We start from the raw sequence: 13,177 nt of genomic DNA, 5'->3' as shown, positions 1-13,177 counted from the left end.
AAGAGGGCATTAGAGGGCATAGATGGTGGTGAGCCACCATGTGGGTGCTGGGAAGCGAACTCAGGTCCTCTGGAAGAGTAGACAATGTTCTTAACCGCTGAGCCATCATCTCTCCAGCTCCACGGTTGTCTGTCTTACAACCACAACCAACCTCCACCTTTCTCCCTGGAGACTCCCTTGGACCTCACTGGATAGTCCAGTAGACCTCCCTATGCCACGGTCAGTGGGCCGACACCTCTCAACTCCATCTGCAGTCTTTTTTAATTTTTTTTAAGATTTATTTATTATTTATACAGTATTCTGCCTGCACATGAGCCAGTAGACCAGAAGAGGGCACGAGATCTCGTTATAGATGGTTGTGAGCCACCATGTGGTTGCTGGGAATTGAACTCATGACCTTTGGAAGAGCAGTCGGGGCTCTTAACCTCTGAGCCATCTCTCCAGCCCCCATCTGCAGTCTTAATCCTTTTCGGTCTGGTCCAGTTGCCTCTGCATAGACCCTAGGGATTATGCTTGGGGATACCTTTGGGTACTGTGATCCTTCAGTCAGACCCGCATAAGTGAAATCAGCAAAATGCCACAACTCGTGTGTGTGTGTGTGTGTGTGTGTGTGTGTGTGTGTGTGTGTGTCTGGGTGTGTCTGGGTGTGAGACGCATGTTTGCATGTGAGTGGGTACAATTGTGCATATGGGTGCAAGGGTATGTGGAAGCCGGAAGTGGATGTCAGAAATCATTCTCCACCCCTCTTCCACCTTGTTCACCGGGGCAGGGTGTCTCAATCAAATCCAGATCTCACTGATACGGCCAGTCTCACACTAGTCAGGTTGCTCTATAGATCTCCTATTTCTACTTTTTAAAAAAGATTTATTTATTTTTATTTTATGTATATGAGTGCTCTGCCTGCATGTACACTTGCGGGGCACCAGATCATGTTATAAATGCTTATGAACCACCATGTGCTTGTTGGGAATTACACTCTGGAACTCTGGAAGAGCAGTCAGTGCTCTTAAACCGCTGAACCATCTCTCCAGCCCCATCTCCACTTTCTAAGGCTGGAATTACAGTGGGCCACCATGCTCGCCAGCATTTACGTGAGCTCTGGGAATCCAGACTTTGGTCCTCTCATGCAGCATTTACTCCAGGAATCCAGACCCTGGTCCTCTCACTTTCCAGTCAAGCCCTTTAACCACCTTCCATCCCCCCAGCCCTGGCCTTGGATTTTCTATCCGCTGCAGACACACATTGTTTGGAAGCTTGATTGTTGCCATCGATACAGATGCTAGGATCAAGTTAAGTGTATGGAGATATCAAAGCCCCCCCCCCCTTATCTTCAGACAAGTTCCTGGGAGACCAGAGACTCAGCTACGGACAGCCAGTCGTACTGACCCTCCAAGTCCCCCCTGGGGGCTCCCCACCTCCGATGCAGCTGAGACTGGAGGGGGCGGGTTTGGCTGTGGCTCTGAGGCCCTCCAGTCCACCCAGCCCTCAGGACACCAGGCAGCCAGGACAAGTTCATCTCTCGTTCCTGTAAGTGGCCTCCCTGTCCTGAGAGATGGGAGTGGGGAGGGCAGGCACACTGGGAGGCTCTTGAGGAACCCAGGCTCTTGGTGCCACCTGTCGCACTGACTTCCTGTCCCTTACAGCCTGCAGGAGACCTCTGAGGAGGCAGAGCCCCCACTGCCCGCCTTCCACTTCCAGCGCCTGCTTGCCAATCTGACTGCTCTGCACATCTGGACCAGTGGCCATTCTGGTCAGTATGATAACACACCCCCTAAGAACAGGGATCCTGGCCCTGCCTGTCTGTGGAGTCCTCACAACATGGACTCAAGAGACTGAGAAATCAAGGCACTTGCACAAGGCAGCAGAGGTGTGTCTGAGGCTAGAGTCGGGGGCTATGCTGCAAGGAACAAAGAATCCTGACGGAGGAGGACAACTCTAGGGAGCAGGTCCATGATCCTTGACAGAATCCCTCTGCTGCATCTTTCTGTGGGCGCTGCTCCCCCTGCTGGGCAATAGTGGCATTGCACCTCAGCCACACCATAGCCTGATAAAGGATTCTAAATTTCCCCAGTTGCTTTTAAGACAGGGTCTCCCTGGTCTTGAACTCCTAATCTTCCTACCTCTGACTCCCAAGGGCTGGAATTGAAGGAGCCTCACTATGTAACCTATCTGGTCTGGAATTTGCCTTGTATTTCTTTTCTTTTTCTTTCTTTCTTTTTTTATGACAGGGTTTCTCTGTTTAGCCTTGACTATCCTGGACTCACTTTGTAGACCAGGGTGGCCTCGAACTCACAGAAATCTGCCTGCCTCTGCCTCCCAAATGCATGTGCCACCACGGCCGGCTGGAGCCTGCTATGTAGATCAAAGTGGCTTTGGAACTTAGGGAATATTAAACCCATGTGCCACTGCGCCCAGCAAATTTTAAGAACATAAAGATATTTGTTTGTATTCATGTACATTTATGGGCACACATTACTTTATGTCACACGGCATGTGTGCAGGTCAGGCGACAACTCGTGAGACCCTGAGAACTGAACTCGCGTCGTCATGCTTGGCAGCTTGGCATCTTAACCTGCTGAGCCATCCCGCTGGCTCCAAGCATGGGCATCTTGCATCTCTTTCTGTCAGTCCCTGCCTTGGGGACCTAAGCCAAGACTTTGCACATGCTAAGTGCGCGTGCCACCCCTGAGCTCCCCCAAGTCCTTTATCTATTTTTTGATCTAAAAATCATGTTTCCTTTGCCCTTGATTTTTTTTTTTTTTTTTTTGACAATTGTTTTTAAAATTACACTTGAAACCTGGCATAGTGTAATCCCGACACTTAGGAGGATAAGGCCAGGGGACTGTAAGTGTGAAGAAGACCGCACAGGCTACACAACAAGACCCGTCTCAAACGATCAAACAAACAAACAACAGCTGACTCACGGCTGCACGGGCCTGTCTTATAGGTGCTCAGGAGGTGTTGGGTGGCCATGCATGTAGCGCCCCCTCTCTCTCCCCTCCTCAACCCTCACCCCTCTTTCTCTTCTCATTCTGCAGGCCAAGTGCTCTTGTGTGAAGTCCGGCTCACATCGGCCCGGCCCCAGCGAGGGCTTGCCCCACCAGCCTCTTGGGTGGAGACCTGCTTGTGTCCCCAGGGATACACAGGCCAGTTCTGTGAATTCTGTGCTCTGGGATACAAAAGAGAGGTACCTCATGGGAGTCCCTATACCAACTGCATTCCCTGCACTTGCAACCAGCATGGCACCTGTGACCCCAACACAGGTAAGTCCCCAGAATCCCATTCCAAGGCTACCTGAGCTATGCGGGCACAGTGAGATGAGCACTGGCCCTCACAGATGGCCCTTAGGGGACACGGGTACTGGTCTGTCCTTGCCTCACCCCTGGGCTTCTCCTATTGGAGACAAAAGTTCTGACTGGAACCTCGGAGCCAGGGGACTGTGTGCATCTGTGGAGGCCTTCAGCCAGCCGCTTTGTGGGTGTCTGCCCACTGCCACACCCCCACCTCCTCAGGCCCTAGGAGGGACTCCTCAGAGCCTTGCTACCTAGCAAGGCGCTATGAGAAAAGGCAGAGGGATTATCAGCCCAGACAGAGGGAAGACATTCAGAGAGTCATACAGGTGACAACTGCCCATGGTGTCAACCAGGAGCCACCAACTACCAGCCTCACAGATTTATGACTATGGCCTTGGGAAAGCCACCTCCCTTCCCTGAACCCCCATCTATACAGTACAGACAGTGATAATGTACACATAGCCCAGGCCATGGGGACAAGGTCACGTGATGGTCAGGAATTGTCCACACTTTCTTTTCTTTAAACAGGGGAGCGGTGGGGTGTTTTCCTGGGAGAGGGTTAGGGTTAGGAAGTGATAAAATAGTGTTGTCCCTTTCCTCCCTGGTGTTGGCACCACATCCTTGACCCCTGCAGACATCCCATTGGTACTGTCCCATTCCCCAAGACAAGGACCTAAGGTGTGGGGTGACCTCATGACCAGTAGGTGGCAGAGCCACCACCTTGGGATGGCGATGTCATTCAATAGAGCTATATTCCACACCTATAGAGGAGTCTAAACCTCACTGGCAGGGGTGGGGGGTGGGGGTGAGGGTGGGGTCACATGACCAGGAGGCACCAGGTGACAGACACAGGCTGCTCCGTCCCTGAATCACAGGCCTTTCACCCTGCTGCCTTCCCCAGAACATATGAGGTCTCTGATAATCAGGGTGTCATCCACCTGTCCCGTGCCTGGCAGACACCACCAATTGAGCCTAGATAAGGTCTTGGAACCCTTTCCCACAAAATGCTTCCTGCAGCTCCTATTGAGGAAACAGAACGTCTCAGGAGATGGAACTGATTCTTCAACCCCACCGAGCCCTTGGCTTTGCCACAACTTTCTACTCCCTATAAGCAAGCCTTCATTTGTAAAACCGCTGCAAACCTGAGCGTATGGGCTGAGGAGGGTGCCCTTCCCGGCTTTGTTTATCCAGGGAACTTGTTCCCTTTCATTCTCCTCACTGCCCTGGCTGGACACTGCTGGTGGCCTCTGGTAGGGGTGATCTTGACATTCTGTCCTCGTGGTGAGCCATCCCCTCAAAGCACCCCAGGCTCTGAGCAGACGCCAGTGGCTATTGGACTGGGGGACTGGGGGACAGGGTGGGGGGCGGCGTCTGCGATGTCCTCCGTCTTCCAGTATCAGGAGGCAGAACCGAGTTCCCATCCGGATAGCCTGTACGTACACGTAGCCCCTGCACAGAGTGAGCCTCGCAGGGTGGACTCCTGGCTCGAGGCCCTCCCTTTGGGTGGGTCCCTCGACGTGAAGAGGACTCAGGAGCAGGGAAAGGAGCCAGGGTTGCTGCGCTCTCCATCGGCTGGGAGAGGTCTGAGACACAAATAGCGAAGCAGTGCCCAAGCTTCCTTCCTCGCTCTACCACTCCACCCTTGACGCCTGCGGGCACATCTGCCACGTGGCTTATATTACCATCCTATCCTCCAAGGTAGGGATTTGAGGTGCAGGATGGCCACACGGCCAGTAGGTGGCAGAGTCGCACCAAAGGCCAGGCGGGTTAGGTGGTTTTCCCAGCTCACACACCAGCCAGATGACATGCACCGGTGGGTGGATGTGAACCTGGATAGGATGGCTCGCCTGGGTGATTTACCCCAGACCCTGCTGCCTCCACCTCAGGTACTCACTACCAGACTGTGGCTCGTGGCTCCTCCACAGAATACTCACTGTCCAGAGCGCGGTTTCCAACCTCTTCGGCAAACCTCTATCTCGAAAAATATTTACACTGTGACTCATAACAGTAGCAAAATTACAGTCATGAGTTTTATGGCTGGGGCTCACCACGGCATGTGGAACTGTATTAAAGGGTCTCAGCATCAGGAAGGTTGAGAACCGCTGCTCTGGGGAGGTTGGGGTGAGGTGGCAGACAGGTGTTTGCCTTGCTCCTTAGGGATCTGCCTGTGTGGCCACCACACTGAGGGTCCTTCCTGCGAGCGCTGCATGCCGGGTTTCTACGGTAATGCCTTCTTAGGCCATGCTGATGACTGCCAACCCTGTCCGTGCCCTGGCCGATCAGCCTGCACGACCATCCCAGAGAGTGGAGAGGTGGTGTGCACACACTGCCCCCCTGGTCAGAGAGGTGAGTGGCTTATGCTCTGTTCCCTAGAAAGACCAAGCCTGTTGCCCTAATCCATCCCTGGCTCTCGGCGGGGGGCATCTGGGTTGGGGTATGATGGGTGGGAGAGAGCCTGGCCCTAGAGATAGCAAGCATGACTTCTGAGAACAGAGTGGCCATGTCAAGGCCTCAGTATCCTGAGAGTTTCTGCAGACCTGGGCCTTGGCTGTTTATAACTGAACCTGTATATGGGCCCTTAAAGCTAGACTTATGGCTTAGGATGAAGCCAGAGACCTGAGGTCCTCACTGCAAAAGTGGAAAACCTCAACGCAAAGGTTTTCTCGTTTCTTTCTTCTTCTTCTTCTTCTTCTTCTTCTTCTTCTTCTTCTTCTTCTTCTTCTTCTTCTTCTTCTTCTTCTTCTTCTTCTTTTGAGACAGGGTCTCTCTGTGTAGCCTTGGCTGTCCTGGACTCGCTTTGTAGACCAGACTGGCCTCGAACACACAGTGATCTGCCTGCCTCTGCATCCCGAGTGCTGGGATTAAAGGTGTGCTCCACCACACCTGGTCGGTTTTCTTATTTCAAAGGAAGGCTCAGCTCATAGAGAGATATTGAATAAGCCTGGTGAGCTGAGGCTCGGCAGATGTGTAGAAGAAGGCCAAGTGTGATGGCCACGCCTCGCCTGTATATGCTCAGCGCTGGGGAGGCAGAGACAGGGAGATCTTGGGAGCTTGCTGACGGGCCACTTCAGCAGAAGCAGTGGGGTTCAGGTTAACTGAGAGACCCTGTCTTCTCAAAACATAAGGTGGAGGTTGAAGATGTCATCCAAGCTCAACCTCTGGCCTTCATGCACATAGCACGTGTGCGTACACCCATGTATAATATGCACATATGAGCCTATGTACACACACACAGACACACACACACACACAACACGGCTTTCCAGCTTTTGGTTTTTTGTGAATATCTATCAGGTAACAAGAAAATCAGAGCCCCCACGCCCAGGTCCCGTCCTCCCCTCCTCCTTCTCCCTGCTGCAGGGCTCCCGCTATCCTCAGAGGTGCATTTAACCATGTTTGCAATGTCTGCATGGCCCACAAAGTCACCCACTTAAAGTGGACAATTAAATGGCTATTGGAATATTACATCATTAATTTTGTATTTGTAATAAAACCTCTATCATAAAACTGTCCGCCTTGACCATCATTTTAAGCGTGTGATTCATTGGCCTAAGGGGCCCTGGCATCATCTGCTCTTTCCTGCCACCATCCTTTCCAGTGAGCCCTGCAGCCACTGAACTGTTATGTAATGCTCCCTGTCCCCCACCCCCTGCCCACTATGTCTCTGAATTTGACTCTTTGGAGTCTCTACCAGGTAGAAGTGTGTGTTGTACTTCTGTGCCATTTAGCATCTGGCTTCATATAGGATTTGTGTCTGCATTGCATGGTCTTCAATTGGTTTGGTTGCTTTGGTTTGGTTTGGTTTGGTTTTTCGAGACAAGGTCTTTCTGTGTAGCCTTGGCTGTCCTAGAGTCACTTTGTAGACCAGGCTGGCCTCGAACTCACAGTGACCCGCCTGCCTCTGCCTCCCGAGTGCTGGGATCACAGGCGTGCGCCACCACACCTGGCTGCATTGAATAGTCTTAAGGAATGCCCTGCTCCCTGGGGCAGATTCTGAAAGCAGCCTCTGGTCCTCCAGTAGCCCCTGGACAGGGTGGACAGACTCTTTCAGGGAGCAGTGAGAGCTGGTGGGTGTGTCATTCCCGTGAGAGGACATAGAGGGGAGCAGTTGGCGTTCCCAGAGGGAACCACTGGGGGAAGGCTTGGGGTGGCTCAGGGTTTTCTGCCAGCATCTTTACCACATCAGCTCCTGGGGCCTTGGGAGAGTAGCATGCAGCTTGTCTGGACATCTGAGCTGGTGTCCAAGTTTTCCTGAGAGAGATGCTTGAGATGCTAGTGAAGATGCTGATGAAGGTGGACCCTGTGGTACCTGCTACTGCTGAGCATCCAGCAGTCAGTGCTTTGTACAGATAGCCCTATTGGGACCTCTCCGCAGTGCTTTGGGGGCAGCTACCGAGCTGCCCTTACTACAGAGGTGGGGAGTCAAGGTGTGCCTGGGGCCACATTGCCAGCGGGCAGTGCTCTAGGATCTAAGTGCAGGCCAGCTTAAGCCAGAGACTCCCACCCGCCATGTCACCCCCTTGTACCCCCACCTCCGCTCAGCCTCAAGCAGAGGAGTGATAGCTATACAGTAAGCTTGTGAGTGCGGCTAGCCAGCGCCCCAAACCTGCCCCTTCCATACACAGGACGACGCTGTGAGGTCTGCGAAGATGGCTTTTTTGGGGATCCTCTAGGACTCTTGGGAGCTCCCCAGCCGTGCCGCCGGTGCCGGTGCAGCGGGAACGTGGATCTCAATGCTGTGGGCAACTGTGAGCCTCATTCTGGCCGCTGCTTGCGCTGCCTGTACAACACAACAGGGGCCCACTGTGAGCACTGTCAGGAGGGGTTCTATGGGAGCGCCTTGGCCACAAGGCCTGTGGAGAAATGTGCATGTAAGTATCTAAATCCCAGCCCCATGGGGCCAAGGCATGGGAGCCACTGTCCTCACGCCTCATTCAGGACCCAGACAGGATAGCTGAGAAAGCTACCATACCAGCTGACCCCTCTGCTCAGCTGGGCAACCTTAGGCAGGTCTCTTGCCTTCTCTGTTCTCTAAAAAGCACTGGGATTTGTTCTTCCCCCAAGCACCCCTTCAGCCCTGAGATCTCATAAGCTCTGATCCCACGCTTTCGCCCTCCATCGATAATTCAACACTGTCTCATCTCAGCAGTTAGCGCATGAGGTTGAGGCAGGGATGTGAAGCCGAGGCTCTCCCTCATCTGTTCCTCCCCCGCCCCCCAGGTGACACACCCCACCCCACCCCCCCCACCCCCACTCCCCGCTCCTGCCTGGGTTGCACTCAACTCATACCTATTGGAGGGCCACAGCCTGTGTCTGCATGAGTCAGGCTCCTGGGTTCCTGCATCAGCAACTCAACTTTCACCCCTCAGTGCCCTCAGCTCTTCCTCCCATGGCACCGCCCACACCCACACCTCACTGTCCTGCTGTGTGGAGGCCCTGCAGGGAACCCCATGCAGGGATCAAGAAGGATGCTATGCTGTGGTTCCTGGGAGGGCAGAAGTGGTTCCAGGTGCGTCTGCCTGGCTCTGCCTGTGCTCGGCAACCACATCTCTGGCCTTCTCTCCAGCCTGAAGGCTTGAGGCAGACTCAGGGGACGGTCAACAGCCCCACTCTTCTGGGCTGGCTCACCAAGGGCATAGCAAATGGGCTGAGCCTTGAACTTGTCTCACGAGCATTTCCCAGGAGGGTCTCAGGAACCTGCCCTGAGTGACAGTGATCTCTGGGGTTCCTTTGGCGTCTCAGCTTCTGCACGTACCCCTAAAGTTTAAGCGGATGATTCCAATCCCCTTTCTGTCACTCCCAGCCTGCAGCTGTGACCCGAGGGGCTCAGTCAGTGAGAATAAGCCCTGCAACCCAGTGACTGGCCAGTGTGCCTGCCTGCCCCATGTCACCGGCAGGGACTGCAGCCACTGCAGCCCTGGCTTCTATGACCTCCAGTCCGGGAGGGGCTGCCAGAGGTAAGGGGTGAGGGTGGGAGTGCCCTGGGTGTCTTGCCAGGGGGAGTAGGGCACGGTGGAGCCTCAGGGATGGGTCTGGCCTGGAATGCGGCATCTCTGGCCCATTTCCAGCTACACTGTGCCCTTCACCAGAGAGCACAAAAGCTCAGTCTCTTGGTATCAGACTCATGACTCTGCCAGCCCAGGAGGCTGGCCAAGAATGGGCCAAGGGCTGGCCAGGTGGGAAGGTGGCTAATTTAGCCTGGTTCTCTTCTCAGTGATACCTATCACTGAGTGACCTTTTGACCACAGCAGCACCTGAGACACATGTCTCGACTTCAGAGGAGACTCCAGGGGAAGGAAGGCTGAAGGAAATGAATCGTCTTCCTTGTGTGGCTCCTCAGGGCCTTTAGTGTGTGGATTTCACAGTGGCTTCCCAGATCTGCAGATCTGTGCCCATGGTGTTGTCCCCCGCTGTGTCCTGTGTGATTTGTGTTCCTATTAAAGGGAGCACAAGTTAAGGGGTGGCCCGATCAACCCTCATACTTGCTTCTTGTTGCAGCTGCAAATGTCACCCTCTCGGCTCCTTAGAGAACAAGTGCCACCCCAAGACAGGCCAGTGCCCCTGCCGACCTGGCGTCACAGGCCAAGCCTGTGACAGATGCCACCTAGGTTTCTTTGGCTTTTCCATCAAGGGCTGCCGAGGTGAGCAACCAGGTCCTGGCTGGCTGTGGTGGGGAGGGACCGAGGTCTCTTGCTGGAGATGACCGACAAGATGCAGGTACCATGGGGAAGATGATGGCAGCTGGTGGGCCTTGAGAACACGCATATGCAATGCGTGTGTGAGGAATGCGGTGTCCTGGAGACACCTCTCATGTGACCACTGAACCCTTGTATGCCTGCAGATGTCATGTCACGCATGACCCACGGTGTCTTCCCTTGTACAGCCAGTGCTTGGCAGCTCTGGGTCCCTGGGAACTTTGCAATAAGCGAGGCTCAAGGCTTGTTGCCGGCTCTAACTTTCTGACCAGTCTCTGGCGTGGAGCCCTGGAGTCGGCTGAGGACACTCAGAGGGTGTGGGAGTTTCCAGGTTGGGTATGAGGATTTGGGGTTGTGGGAGACGAATAGGAGATCTGCGTTAGGTTCCCAGAGCTCCCTGCTGTCCTCCAGACTGTAGGTGCTCCCCACTGGGTGCTGCCTCATCCCAGTGCCACGAGAACAGTACGTGTGTGTGCCGGCCTGGCTTCGTGGGCTATAAGTGTGACCGCTGCCAGGAAAATTTCTTCCTTGTGGACGGTGACACAGGCTGCCAAGAGTGTCCCACCTGCTATGGTCTGGTGAAGGAGGAGGTAAGTTGCCATGCCCAGGCCACCCCGCCTTCAGGTAAATTTCATACCTCCACAGAACACTGACTCCCTCTCTGTGGTCCAGAAGCTCCTGGTCACACACAGACTTCAAGCCTTGTGTTCCCACTGGCCACTGTCCCCTGAGTTCATGAGCCTCCTCATGCCAATCCACCCAGCCCTCACCTGGTCACCCAGCCCTGGGTGAACCAGAGGTGGCTCTTGTCACATCCCTCTCTAGCCTCCCAGGGCCAAGGTCACACCTGTACAGCTCAGTGGGCATGAGATGAGAGCATAGACAGCATCCAGAGTTCGAGCCTCCTGGGCCCAGCGTGGCTCTGAGAGCTGACGGTGATGTAGGAGAAAGCGATGCGTCCTGAGCTCCAGCTATAAGCCCATGGGGCAAGCGAGCCAGGCCCATGGGCGAGGCTGTTTCTATTTCTGCAGGACAGCGTGCATCTTTCACCCCTGGGTAAACTAAGCTAACCACATGGTGGCCTCCCCCTGCCCACCAGTTTTTCCTTCCAAATGAATTCATTACCCATTTGCCACGGAGAAGGCACAGAAAGTCTGTCTGAGCTCTGGGAACTTTGGATCTAAGGGCAGAGCTTGGAAGCTAGCGCTCTGCTTAGTGTGGTCGCAAAGTGCACTGAGCCACAGCTGGTACTCACGGCACAGCCAGCTCCTGCTACACATGCCGTAAATGCAATTGCTATGCACATGGGTAAGAGCACAGTATGGTACAGCACAGTACATGCTGGCAGCGCTGTGCCCATAGCATCTGCACTGTGTGCCAAGCCCTAGAGACACAGGATAGACAGCATGTGCATGGGGGCTGGCAAAGACCTTACTACATCTGAGTCGGGTCCCAGAGACCATATAAAAAGGGGACCCAACGGTATCAAAGGCTAGGATGGCAGACACACCAGATCCCCTCGGCTTGCTGGCCAGTCTGTAGAACCTACTTGAGCTCCAGGCTGATGAAGGGTACTGCTTAAAAACAAACAGCAGGGCTGGAGAGGTGGCTCAGAGGTTAAGGGCACTGTCTGCTCTCCCAGAGGTCCTGAGTTCAATTCCCAGCAACCACATGGTGGCTCACAGCCATCTATAATGTGATCTGATGCCCTCTTCTGACCTACAGGTGTATGTACTGGCAGAGCATTATATAAATAATAATAAATAAATCTTAAAAAAAAAAACCAAACAGCTGGGTGGTGGGGGTGCACGCCTTTAATCCCAACACTTGGGAGGCAGAGGCAGGCTGACCTCTGTGAGTTCGAAGCCAGCCTGTACTGCAAAGTGAGTCCAGGACAGCCAAGGATACACAGAGAAACCCTGTCTGGAAAAACCAACCAACCAACCAAACAAACAAACAGCAAAGTAGGTGGTATCTAAACGAGAACAATTTCCAGGGTTGACCTCTGACCTCTACACACATCTGTATACACACATGCATCTCCCCATGCAAACACATACACACATGCACACATACATGCGTGTACCCATGCACACAAATCTTCACGGAGCTCCTTTGCTCTCTCACTATCCTGTCTCCTACAGGCAGCCAAGCTGAAGGCAAGGCTGACACTGATGGAGGGGTGGCTGCAGGGGTCTGACTGTGTCAACCCCTGGGGACCGGTAGACATTCTACAGGGAGAAGCCCCTAGGAGGGATGGCTACCAAAGTCACCACCTACATCAAGGTACAGGGGACAGCAGAATGAGAGGCGGGGCGGCTGGTAGAACCTGGACTAGCTGGACACTTTGGAAGCTCTTGGGATTGTTGTGACCCCGCCCCCAGGCCTCTCATCCCCTGTCCCTAGCCCATCTGTAACAATATTAACTCGGGTCTCTGTCCCCTGTCTCCTGCCCTGCACTGACTCTAAGCTCCAGGAAAGCCAGTTAACCTTTTAACCACACACTCTGCATGCCGGGGGCGCTGTTCCTGGTGCTGAACGGGTGGAGCCCTCTGGAGTTTGGGTTCTTGGCCTGTCGGCTTGCTGCCATGTCTCCAGCCAGTGTTTGGCATGTTGCAAAAAGAATTAGTGGGGCTGGAGAGACGGCTCAGAGGTTAAGAGCCCTATCTGCTCTTCCAGAGGTCCTGAGTTCAATTCCCAGCAACTGCATGATGGCTCACAACCATCTACAATGAGATCTGGTGCCCTCTTCTGGCCTGCAGACATTACATTCAGCCCAAACATTGTATACATAATAAATAAATATATCTTTAAAAAAAAAAAAAAAAAGAATTAGTAACAACAACAACAACAAAAAGAGCAGACCTGTCATTAAGCCAGGTGGAATGTGGCCTTGGGATACAGAAAACTTGCAGAGTATTGAGACTGAGCTGTTTCCGAGCAGCTGTGCTGAAGCGGGTGGGGGCACCTGGGAGCAGGATAGAGCATCAAATGAGAGAGCAGTTAGGCAGCCCCACTGCGAGCCACGAGAATCACAGCACCGAACTGAGATGGTGGTCAACTGCCAGCCCAGACTGATTCCAAAGGGCCTGCCTCCAAGTCCCTGCATGCACCTGATTGGCCACAAGTCCTGCATTGCCTTCCCTGGGCCTCAACCTTTGCAGCTGTAAAATGGGCAGGTTTCTCCTT

The 13,177-nt window shown here is 53.7% G+C and overlaps 1 protein-coding gene across 1 annotated transcript in view; it reads left to right on the top strand.

Annotated features, from left to right (window-relative positions):
- The window catches only part of Lamc3 (laminin subunit gamma 3), a 64,219-nt gene that overhangs the window by 27,066 nt on the left and 23,976 nt on the right, over positions 1 to 13,177 (top strand). The window contains exons 10-18 of the mRNA XM_051166649.1: positions 1,335 to 1,527; positions 1,644 to 1,750; positions 3,039 to 3,263; positions 5,451 to 5,639; positions 7,919 to 8,164; positions 9,097 to 9,250; positions 9,792 to 9,934; positions 10,400 to 10,578; positions 12,133 to 12,274. Coding sequence (XP_051022606.1) covers positions 1,335 to 1,527; positions 1,644 to 1,750; positions 3,039 to 3,263; positions 5,451 to 5,639; positions 7,919 to 8,164; positions 9,097 to 9,250; positions 9,792 to 9,934; positions 10,400 to 10,578; positions 12,133 to 12,274 — 1,578 coding nt within the window. The remainder of the gene's footprint in view (positions 1 to 1,334; positions 1,528 to 1,643; positions 1,751 to 3,038; positions 3,264 to 5,450; positions 5,640 to 7,918; positions 8,165 to 9,096; positions 9,251 to 9,791; positions 9,935 to 10,399; positions 10,579 to 12,132; positions 12,275 to 13,177) is intronic.

The sequence above is a fragment of the Acomys russatus genome, chromosome 24, assembly GCF_903995435.1.
Source record: "Acomys russatus chromosome 24, mAcoRus1.1, whole genome shotgun sequence".
Taxonomy (NCBI): Eukaryota; Metazoa; Chordata; class Mammalia; order Rodentia; family Muridae; genus Acomys; species Acomys russatus.
The sequence above is the reverse complement of the archived record's forward strand: the minus strand, read 5'-3'. Positions and strand labels throughout refer to the sequence as shown.